Source organism: Eutrigla gurnardus (genome assembly GCF_963514095.1).
Source record: "Eutrigla gurnardus genome assembly, chromosome: 13".
In the NCBI taxonomy this organism is placed as follows: Eukaryota; Metazoa; Chordata; class Actinopteri; order Perciformes; family Triglidae; genus Eutrigla; species Eutrigla gurnardus.
Window position 1 is genome coordinate 24,529,120 of NC_139936.1, and position 12,227 is coordinate 24,541,346.

The 12,227-nt window shown below is 44.0% G+C and overlaps 1 protein-coding gene across 4 annotated transcripts in view; it reads right to left on the reverse strand.

The window, feature by feature from the left end:
* Positions 1-1,386: 1,386 nt before the first annotated feature.
* Positions 1,387-12,227, reverse strand: part of tet3 (tet methylcytosine dioxygenase 3) — a 33,228-nt gene continuing 22,387 nt past the window's right edge. For all 4 annotated transcript variants that reach the window (XM_084024089.1, XM_084024087.1, XM_084024090.1 and 1 more), the window contains 6 exons: positions 11,332-11,540; positions 10,097-10,247; positions 9,846-9,935; positions 8,982-9,119; positions 8,493-8,838; positions 1,387-8,266 (listed from right to left, as the gene is read on the reverse strand). In XM_084024089.1, the coding sequence (XP_083880215.1) occupies positions 6,459-8,266; positions 8,493-8,838; positions 8,982-9,119; positions 9,846-9,935; positions 10,097-10,247; positions 11,332-11,540 (2,742 nt within the window). In that variant the 3' untranslated portion in view covers positions 1,387-6,458. The remainder of the gene's footprint in view (positions 8,267-8,492; positions 8,839-8,981; positions 9,120-9,845; positions 9,936-10,096; positions 10,248-11,331; positions 11,541-12,227) is intronic.

The window sequence follows — 12,227 nt, forward strand, 5'->3', positions numbered from 1 at the left end:
GCCCCACTGCACCTGACACTCTCTCAGCAACCTGTGGGCCTCATGTCCCGCAGTGGCCGCCAGGTGAAGCGTCCACTTAAATACGGAGACTTTGTCACTTAATGGACTGTGATTGTGCTTTGACACCCCCTCACATGTTTTGTTTCCTGCTATTGAGGGTGTATGTTGTCCTGTTTGTTTTGTCTTATATATGTCGAGGAATGTACACGTTCTATGTGATATTTTCCTGTGTTGCTGATGAGCAGGTTTTGTGGATGTTTTCCATTCTTATGCATATTGGTTATCTTCTACTACGTTTACATGTGTGCTATGACAGGCAGGTGTTGAAATGGGGACATTTCTACTTGTAGCAAGGGAAGACTGTATACCATGTAGATTATTATGTGATTATTATTTTAATTATTACATTTTATGTTGTTACCCCTTGCATTATTTTATTATATTAATGTGCAGTTATGATGTTGGTTCTGCGTGCTCTTATTTTGGTGGGGACGGGATATACGGGGCACAAGAAGGAGTTCTAGCTCTGCCCTCGTGTGCTTTGCTCTCGTTGTTGAACCTGACCTGTAAGATAAGTAAAGAATAAAGTCTTCCTGTCCTGCCGTAAAGGTGCCTTTTCGTATTTATGATTGTAATGATTGCATATAATTGTACATATATAAAGTTTTATAGACATTGTTCCAATTGTCTCAATAAAAATGACAGTTCAACTTTTGAATGGTGTTTATTTATTTATTTATTTTATTTGAGGGGTTGGGTTAACACAATTATTGTTTATTATTATTTTCACTTCAGGAGGTGTTCGCCCCATACAAGGTAGAACCGCCACTGATAACAATTGAAGTTCTTGGAGTGTTTTCTAATATTGCCCCAAGGAAGCATGTGGCGCTAACACACTGGGAGATTTAAACCAGTTTAACATTCTTCCTTTAATGCCAAATAAATGTTCGAGTCTGTTATGATGTGATGATCAGTGACGTCTCAAACTAAGCTCTAATAAGACACTAGTGCTAGTACTATGTGCTTTGAAGCACTCTTATGTGAATGAAAGTTCTCAAATAAACTTTTGTTATGGAGGAAGTCACTCAAGTGACTTGAGTGCTTTCTCACAGATCTTAGAGAGAAAGATACAGGTCTATATTTAGCCAAAGCCCCTGGATCAAGAGTGGGCTTTCTGACAAAAGCTTTTATTCCAGCCATTTTAAAAGGACTGTGGTTCATGGTGCATCAATCCAGTAACACAAAGTAAAGTAAGTGGACATAGTGAAGGTTGAGTGAGAAAGATGAGTTACTTTCCTGTTGCACATTGACCATCATTGCACCACTGTAATCAAAATCAGACTTGGTTACATCCGGACCAGAAAATAAAGTCACTGCACCAAAACCTTTTTCACTTCAATGCTTTTATTTATCGCGCAACATAAAACAATATTGTGGTTTTTTTTTTTTACCACATACACTATGTATTCACATAATACACCATACAGCTACAAAGAGAGAGAGACTGAACAAAAACACTTTTTTACATACTGCATCCTTGACATGAAAAATATAGAACCAAGAACAATCCTAAAACTCAAAAAGGAAAGTAGCTGCCAGTTGTGTAGGTTCATTTCTATCTTTTTGAACAGGCCAAGGTCCAAGTCTCTATCCCAAATTTGGAGAGTATTCATTAAATTAGGTGTTCAATAGACTTCTAAAAGTGGGCCATACACAGTGAGATGCATATGTATATCTATGTTTGTGTATGCATGTGCGAGAAAGACAAACTATACAAGGTGTTAAGAATAAGAGAGGGGTTGAGGAAAGGAAGTGTGTGACCAGGAAGAGGAAGGGAGGCAGTACACAATTGCTATCCTTGAATTGTTCAAATATTTTAACATTCAGTTAACATGAACATGTACGACATACTCAAAGGATCATTTCAATAGCCTTTGGTACTTGTACTAAACGTGGAACCCAGATAACAGTCTTCATATAATACGATTCTTTATCTCATCCTAGTTTTAATGAGTTCAAGTACAATGTATGGAATGAATATTAATAGAGAATGTGAACTGTTTGAATGCCCCCCTGCCCTCAAAAAGAGATGTAAATTTGTAGCATCTTAACAAAAGACTTTTCGTAAAGTCAGCACCAGGGCAGCTTCCCATCCTGCGAAACTGCTTGAATCAAAAGTAGACTTCTCCTGACATTCGAAGAGCTCAGAAAAATATTTTCAGTTATCATTTATCCCTAGCCTCTTTTTTTTTTTTTTTTTACACAGTGAACTTTTAGGTGTAGAATCATAGCACCAGCTGACCGACCCTCCTGTCTCGTACGTGCTCGGTGGGAGGCGCCTCTCAGGAGAACCATCCACCAAACCCGCGAGAAGTTAGAAATTTACAAAGTTATTAAGATATCATATACACCGTAACCCCAGCACCCATTGTTAGGCAAGTGTGTGTGTGTGTGTGTGTGTGTGTGTGTGTGTGTGTGTGTGTGTATAACGTGGGGCCATGCATTATGGTTAAAGAGTAAAATGGGCAGTTACTGCACCAGTCCCAACCCCTGCACCAGTCAAGCTACTGTTGGCCATGCGTGTATCATATGATCAATTCTTACAAATTAAACACATGGTGTCCTCCACAGGGGCGTCAGGATTCGTATGCCAAGTTCATACTTACTATTATGAGAACTAGAGTAGATAATGATAGATACATCTAAACAAGCAGGGAGGCAGTCTCTTACCTGATAGTCTAACACAACTGACAAAGATTGCTGGTTAGTCACTAAAACATCGCCCGCTGATTCACCTCTGCAACTAGCAGTATGATCCTACACACCCCCCTCAATAGTGAATGATAAGGTAACTACATATATTAAAGGAATAGTTCAGCATGTTGTCACATAGATGGGTCACATAACTCTTAGTAAGAAAGTGAATAAGCACCCAAAACGCCAAACTATTCCTTTAAACAACAAACACATCGGGCTTATGGCTACTTTTTAGATTTGTCTTTAGCTTACAACCATAGATCACTGTTGTTCACTACTAATTACTGTTTTCCCCCCAAGCTTGAATTAAAATTTGACGTTGCCATGAATTTGTGAGGCGGGGTGTCTCGTGGCTTAAACGTTTTGAAGGTTTTGCTGCAACGCGGGGGTCCTCCATTGATTTTGTCGTCAGTGAGTAAGTCAAGTGTGGTTTCTTGTTACATAATTGGGCTGATGGACTTGTTTTTAGAAAGAGACTCAGTCAGTTATATGCTGACAACGGGGTACAGTACTTACGGAAGCGAAACAGCAGTGTTACTAAGCACACATTTACACACAACACATTGGACCACGTGTTGTTTACCGTTGTTTGGGGCTGTCAGAAACTTCAAAATACCCCCTTGTCATTCATGGTTTAGTTACTATCCTCACCAGTTAAATAATCTTACCTAAATATTTTAATATTTACATTTTTATCTCTCTCTTGAGGAAAAAAAAAACTAAGCTTCAAGTTGTCAATAATCGGCTCTTTCTTTTTGTCATTAAAATCAAGATTAAAAGTGCTTTTATAAATCTTTTCTTCTCTATGTACAATTTGTATTAGCTATATAAAAAAAAAAGATGAAAAAAAACAAGAACATCAAAGACAATCATTATCATCATCACCATGTAGTAATAAATAAGTGTAAAAAAAAAAAAAAGGAGGTTAAAATGAGTGTGGAGATCTCGAGCGCACAAAGGGACATATGCATGATTCTCTGCCCTCAGTAGCAAGTTGTTGATTGTGACCAGTGTCTCTACAGCGTGAGGTAGAGCGCTGGAGACCCTCGCCAGAGGTAACAGGGTCTTTCACAGATGACCAGGGCCTTGACCCAAACAACCACCCAGCAGCCAGGAGTCAACCTGTATCCAATTCTATCAGTCGCTCCTTTTCATTTCCAACACATGCTGCAGAAAAACCATGTCCCCGCTCGAATTCAATCCATCAAACGGAGACATGGTCGACGCCTGAAAACGAAAAGGAGGGATTCACTGGACTCTATCCAGGCGATCAAATAGTCTCTCTCTTTGGCTTTTCTTTTCAAGCACCCATACATTTGAGTCATTCACACACACACACACACACACACACACACGCAAAGTGAGAGATTCATTGATTCAACGCACCAGTAGCCATTTTCCTCGGTCTCCCTTTAGCTCTCAGTATTATTGTTATCCCTGTGAATGGGTTACCAGCAATGCACTGAAATGACTGTGCTTGTTCTGCCCTGTACAGTGTATTTGTTTAAAACAACACCACTTTACCACAATAAACTACATTAGCACCTCGAAAGGAACCGGTTCTCAGAGCTGCACCCACAGCAGGCGGCCACTTTGACTGACTGGCTCTGTGGTGACAAGGTGCCTGCAGAAGGACACGCCTCTCTCTGCTTGAAGATGACAGCACCATGCAGAGGATAGAGGGCCCTTCACAGTAAATCAAGTGTAATAGGAGAGCACCAGAGTGTGTTGGAGCACCAAAAGCACTGCCCTCGTTTTCCTTGATGTTCACACCCAGGATGGTATTCCCAAAAGAGATCCATTCACATTTGTGCCACAAGCAGACACCTTGAGTCTGGTGAGGCTCATCCATGGTCAGCAAATGGTGCGAGACCCCCCTCTACTGGCCATGGATGGTTCATGGAGCCTCTGAATGGATCTCACGTGCTAGTGGGTTTGTTTGTACACACCACTTTGAAACAGCAGTCACTGCTGCCCTCTAGAGTTCACACTAGGAGGTGCTCACACCTACTTGATAGGAAGATAAAGTCACCTGTTTTATCTCTATGGGGTAATTGCAAATCTTGGTCAAATGGCATTTACAAATATTATCATTTTGGCGTCTGTGGAGTACCAGATATGTCCAGTTACAGGAACACATGACAAGCAAAGGAAAGCATGTGTCAACACATTTCCTCTGCCGATGTCTTCGAACAGTAACTCCTGTCATTCTGCTAATCCACCTCAGTCAAAATGAAGTCACCTGCTGATACTAGTTCTGCCAGGTTAGAGTTAGAGCACCTAAGTACAGCATCAAGGGCCATGAAGAATAGTGGAATGGAAATCGATCAGAGCTGGAAGTTGAGCACCAGTTGGAAGCTGGAGGGGTGGGAGGAGGAGGAGCACGTCATCCAACGACAAGAGAAGCAGCAACTATTTCTCCAAATGTGGTTCAAAAGGCAATTGCAATTATTTTTAACCTGGGCATTATTTCCCACCATTTTGCATCCTGATGTTTTAAGTCCCTCAAGGGGCTCAGCAGTCATACAGCAAACACATAGTTGAAACTAAGTGGTGCTCTCCATCTGCATCCATGTAATACCAAGGAAGCAGCCTCCACTTGGAAGAGTAATTTTATGCGTGGCCACATCAAAAAGGTATGTTATAATTGTTGGTATCAAATACAACTAATGATTCTGATGGACAGTATACTGAGTGTATACAGTATAGTCTTCCCTTCCTTATGTATTCTCCTTTTCACCAGTTGTGTTAAATAGTAGAATATATTCTGTGTTCATAATGCCGGGAGGCTGAAGTGCACTGATTTTCCCAGCTAATGGGAATAATCTGAAATGGTGCAAATATTCAGCATATGTAAAGTTCCAGGCAACAATAAAATAAACGTTAAAATTAAAAATCAATGTTGGCAGGTTCCAGTACAGTGTTGCTGGTAAACTAAATCAATGTCAGGATAAGCAATGGACATTGGCACACAAAATTAGAAATGATAGGCCCAGGTTGATAATAATTGTAATTATGGAGGGCTAAACTGCCTTAAAATCAAAGCTACCTATCCGCATTTTGTCAAAACAGAGATAGATATCAAAGGCTTTTCCATATGATTACTGTAATAATTGCTCTCTTACCAGTCAGATAACGGCTCCTCCTCTAAGTACAGCTGGAAGATTGACAAGAACAAAGAAAATCAGAAACAGAAAAAAGGGTACATGTTTTCCAAACATGGAAAAAAACAATTGCCTGAGTCTGACTGACTCAGACTGATTGATTAAAAAAAATATATAACAAAAAACAATCACGTCATTAATAATAACATTAATGAAAACAGCAATAATAAAAAACAAACAAGTCTTCATTATAATAATACCTGTAATAACAACATTGACAGTAACAATAGCAATCATAATAATATCGATAATAATAGCAATAATTAGAATCATTAAAATTCTATGAACAAGAAAAAAGCAATGGAGTTCCTCTCCAGGGAAGAGAGAGGAAGAGCACCACAGGCAGTGTGTCTGAAGCCCAAACCACTGCCTGACATGAGGTAAAAAACAATAAAAGTGTCCCCTCCTCCAAGTGGACCGCGGAGGGGGCAGGATGGAGAGATGCCAGACTGCGGGACGGCTGAGAGACATTCATCCTGCATCGCTCTCTCCAGCCCTCCACTGCACCACTCTGTAGCTAACAGTCCGTGTCTGACCTCAGACAAAGTGGCTGTAGGGCCCAGTGAGGCGGGTGAAGGCATAGGGAGACACAGTAACCATAGAGGAGGTGTGGAACGTGGATGCTAACCGCGTCACTGGCCCCTCCCTCTTGTCTTTAGATTGTCCCGGTCCTGGACTGGCACCTGCCATCGTAGCCCCCCACTTGCGCTTCTTCCCGAGGGCCTTGATGTCTTCCTGGGAGAGGCCAAGGAGAGCCGCTTCCTGCTGCCTCTGCAGCGCTCGCTCTGCCAGAAGCTTCATTTTGGCCTCCCACACAGCCAGGCCGTGCATGGGCTGGTTGAGGTTCTTGTGCTGGTAGAAGACCAGGGAGATGCGGGTGGGGTGGGAGCGATCAGGCTTTTTGAGCGGAGTGGTAGCATGCAGTTCCCGACGGGCACATTCAATCAGGATGGAGCCATGGGCAGGTGCTACCGCTACACCGCCAATGTTGGGATCCATGAAGTTGTGCTCGCTGTCAGACCACATCTCTTCATCATCCTCCTCGCGGCCCTTGTTGCTCTCAACGTCACTCTCGGCTTGGCTGGGATTCCAGCAGGCCTGATCTGACTGCTGCAGGGCATCAGGGAAAAGGCGGCCCTCGGGGGCAGGGGATGGGGTAATGCCTGCCAACGAACCCCCAAAGGACTTCCAGGCCTTCTCTTGGAGACCAAGCGGAGTGGAACACCGACTCTCCCCAGTCTTGGACCAGATCTTGTCCGGATAAGCTCCTGCAGGATTGCTGTGCTTCAAACCAGGGCTGTGTGCCACAGACCCCATTGGCCAAGCATTCGGCTGAGGACTAGGAGCAGGGCTGGTCCAGTGCCTGGGGGTGCCTGGGACAGGGGTGCCTGGCTGTGGTGTAACTGAGCCTGAGTGAGAGCTGCCAGGCTGTGGTGTACTTTGAGGGGTGCTTGGGCGTGGCGTGGTGGGCCGTGTGGACCCTTGGTGTATGTTACCTGGGAATGCAGTGCCCAAGTGAGGGGATGGCGATGGACAGAGAGGTGCCTGGAGTGAGGGTGACGGGGCAGGGGAAGTGATCAGGGCATTGGAGCCGGGGTAGGATGTCCACTGCTGGGGGTAAGGAGAGTGCTGCCGCTGCTGGGAATGCTGGTGAAACTGCTGCTTGTCCGGATTCAACAACGAGGCTTCAGGACTTGATTTCGGGTTCAGGTGGCCTTCCCAGTTTTTGGGGACGACACTTCCATTAAACTTGTGCCCTGGCCAGGCCTCAGGCTGGTGAATGTTGCTCGGTGTGTTAGCACCAGACCGGCTCTGCATTGCGCCTTCATAGACAGGCACATCCATAGGCTCCTGTTTGATAACTGGAGTGCCTCTGTTGGAGGATTCAGAGCAAGCAGAGGCAGGACGGGACTGATTATGATCTGCATGCTGGTTATAAGCGCTGTGGTTGTGTTGGTTGGCTTGCTCTGGGTGGCTGGGAAAGGACTGGGCTAGTCTGGCCTGCAGGCTCTGAATATCAGGCTTCACGTCAACCTGGACAACCTTGCTGCCTGCTTTAGACAAAGAGCCGTTTCGACCTTCGTAGGTCCTCAGTTTAGGCGGGAAAAGTGCATTGGGGGTGTAGCTGTAGTAGCCATAGTGCATTGCGGGCAGATTGTGATGGTAACCGTTTACTGGATCTGGTGCAGAGGGCTGGCCAGTTGGGGGAAGGCCTCCCCTTGCATAGTAGGCAGGGTGTGGATAGATGTTGTTGAATGGGTCTGCTGCCTGCACAGGATATCCATCTACTGATCCATTGAAGGGCTCCTTTTTGATGTTGGGCTTCACCTCTTGTTTTATAGTCGCTGAATGTTTGAAACACAGGGGTAAAAAAGGTAAATTAGTTACTTAAAAATGCATTGGAGTTTTTAATTGATCACATGTTCTGTTGTATTGGAGTTCTGTTACACATCGATTGCAGGTTATAGTAAAGGCATTTCAGGCCCCAATTTCAAATAGTTTGCCTTACAATCTTGACTTCTGTGGACACAGTCCAGTGCATTGTAAGTTATACAAAAACAAACAACAAACCTTTATTGCCTTGGAGTTGAGGGGAACCGGTGACAGTCTTGACCACTGTTTTCTCTGGCGTCTCCCCTGCCTGCTGCATGAGTTTATTCTTCTTCTTCTCCGAGTTCGCCTTCTTGGCTTCCAGCCTGCGCTGTCGGCAGGACTTGGCAGGTTCAGGCAACTTGCGTACCTCGCGGCGAAAAGCCTGAAGCACATGGATGGCTCCTGACTGCATCTTGAGACGCTGGCCCTCCTCACTGCCAAACTCATCCGTCTGGGAGACCCGATAAAGAGGCAACACATGGAGCTGCTCATCCTCAGGGATCCCCTTTATGTAACGGTTGTCCTCCTTAGTCAAAGTACACACCTGAGAGAGAGAGAGAGAGAGAGAGAGAGAGAGAGAGAGAGAGACAGAGACAGAGAGAGGGGGGGGGGGGGGGGGGGGGATGACATGTTAACTTCAAGCTCCAATCATCAACAGACCTTTAGGAGTATGCTGAGTGATCTTACCACTGTGCAACCATTGTAGAGGTTGTGCTGGTCCTTGTGAGCGTGGGCACAGAAGTCCATGCAAGCAGTGACTCCGGAGAACGGTCGGCCTTCCTTCAAGCCCAGCCGGCATTCTGGAGCTTTCGTCTCCAACTGGCACTGAAGGAGAGAGCAGAGATCGCTTTATTTGGTCACATTTCACTTTAGAGGTGTGATTTATGAGCCAGTCCCTGTCCGTTGATTCTTTTCTGTTTCTCAGTCTTTGTGAAAACTTTTAGCATGCAGTAAGCATCATACACTGAGGTTAGCACAACAAGCTGATTGGCGTGCTCGTCAGTCATACTATTACAAATGATAGCTGCTGCTGGAAGGCACCTGTGGGTTCCCGGTCGGCTACAACAGTAACAGTTATGGATAAGATAAGGACGTTTTGCCACTTTTGCTCCCCCGTTGTAGGGTATGTGAATGGGAACACACGCAAACGCACATTCAACGCGTCACCCAGATGTTTTGGATTAAAGGGTCGATAAATGTTTGGAGGATTTGAATGTTTAAATAAAGCCAAGGTGTACATATCCTAATGTACATTTTTGATTTGGATTCATCTATGCCAGGTTTAGGTGTATAGCCTGTTGTGGGCTGTTGCCTTTTGGGAGAGTGTCTGTACAATGTAATACAGAAATGTATACAGAAAAGGTGCCAGAGGGCAAAATGTTATCTCAGTCCCCAGCAAGGGTTATTCCATCATTTACACTTTCACTTTTACTGTCTGTTCAACATAAAAATAAACGTATCCTCATGAATTCGTTGTTTTTAGGCTGCACCAAACTTGAACCATGACTTTTGTGTCCCGTTACACCTCTATTATATGCCTTCACTACAAACCTGGTTACTGTAGGCCTGCGGCGCCAGCTGCTTGTACAACGGAGCCACCTCAGTTGCCAGTTCCTGGAAGTTATCCCTGAGTTTATCCTCCTGACGAGAGAAACAGAGATCACAGGTCAAAACAAAACACAAAGCAACACAGCTTTAACGAAGTGACTAAACTCTGAATAAACATTTAAACTACTTTGCTATCAGCATCAACAGATTCCTGTATTATGCTATACAACACGTGGCTTTGATGTGATGAATACCTCTTCAGGGCGATCTCCTTGTAGCCTGAACTTGCGCGGCAATTTGCTTCGGGCGTACTTACAGCCATTAAAGTACATACTCCAGGAGCAGCCAAAGGAGAAGGAAGCACCACAAGTCTCACTGTCCTTGCCTTGACATGCACAGGTTCGACTGCAGGGGGAGACAGTGAGCATGTCATCAGCTACATGTCAAAATGATGTGTGACCCGTGCATGCTTTACATCATGTGCAAACTATATTTTAACTGTGTGGAGAGATATACAACGATATGGCAGAGAGAAATGTCAACGAGAACATTTTTAGCAATATTTCATTTGGAGCATTAACATTATTAACATCAACACCTGAGTTGAAATCTTGAACCCTACAAACCTTGCATCTTGTTGACCAGCAATAAACTAAACACATAGTTGGTTTTTATACCCCCTGTTGTAACAAATATGCCCAGTTCCCATTCTGTAAATAAGGCAATGAGTACTAGCCAATCAGAGGCAGAGTAGGGCAGGTTGTCACCGAATGCGGTTCAATCAAACTAAAGTAAACAACAGGCTACGCAACTGCCATTAGCTGTGAAAGAGGTCATTTGGCATACGGTTAAGAAAAAGTCTCACTTGCTGCCAGTGAGCCATCGGTTAAGCTACTGTGGGCCAATAATGGTTGCCTATCCCTGATCAATATGTATGTGTAGCACAGACCTGTGCCATCAGTCAATAGGCTGATACGGTTTATAGAATACAACTTGTGTAATGACACAGAGGCTGCCTTCTTTATCTTTGTATTTAAATGAGCTACAATGTGTGGATATAAGTGTATGTGTTCTGCTTTTGCACTATGTACGGCACTTTGGTCAGTGTAAACTGGATATATATGCTTATATATTTTACTTACTTAACTTCCTAACAGTTTGTGGATGTGTGTGAGATGTATGACATGGACAACATGGACACATCACTGTTTGTTTTTGTGCCTACGCTCATTATTTGGCTTAAATTGAGCTTTATGCCTCTAGCGTTCTTTTCCATGCCACACATGTCCACATGAACACAGATCAGAACCCAGACCTGATATTTCCATTAAACCAACAACATATTGAGCATACTTTCATTGAAGTCATGCGTCTTCTTAGAAAGTCCTGACTTGGAAACTTGACTTGACAAATAACTCATACAGGTGCATACAGCATACAGCTATATGCTATATAATGATGAAATAAACAGTTGTCATCGGCTACTCACTCATCATTGAGGCCACAGCGTCGGCTGGTGGGGTTGCCATATTTGGTGAGGGAGCCACTGAGTTCGGCGTACAGCTTGTCAGCCAGGGCCCTCGGGACACCTTCCCAGGCCATAATGAGGATGATAATAACAGCGTTGGCACAGTGATGTCCTGCACGCTGACGGACCAGACACAGCAGCTTCTCTGTCTCGCTGCCACGACGGATCACCTGACAGGAAACAGAGCTTATCATTATTTTGGCTTTTCCAGGGGAGGGAAACACTGTGGCTACCTGCAACACCTCAATTCATGCTCATAAAGTTCCACTAATTCTGTTTGAATACAGTATTACACACTCACAACTAAAATGACATGCTGCTAATAATGAGCCTGTGTGCCTACAAAGCTAGCAGAAGTCCGATGCTTTGTGGGGACAAAATGAGAAACGGTTGGTGTTTCTGCATCATGGAAGGGTATTTGATTCCTGTACTGAAATGTGATCTGCAGTGGGTCTGCATACCAATCATAAACCTGCTTATGATGCTTTTGGATGGATACATTTATATGGACATATTCTAAAAAATATATATACTTTTACTGGACAAAGAATATTAATATCCAACATTTTGCTTTTCATAAACTTAATATCTGATTCCTCAGTTTTTTTTTGTACCAGAGAAAATAAAAGGCTTTTGACAAACTAGCCAGCTTTCATTCACTTTTATAATCTCTACATCCCCCCTCTCCCTCTGTCCCACCCTCACCCCCACCCTCACCCCGACCCACTAGGATGGCTGTTTTGAGTCCATCAAGATATTTTGCAGGATGTGTCAGAGGAGACACGGGAGGTGAGGCTGGACAGTTGTTAGAGAGCCAAACCTCCTCCTACTTATTTACAAACTGTGGGTGTCTCATT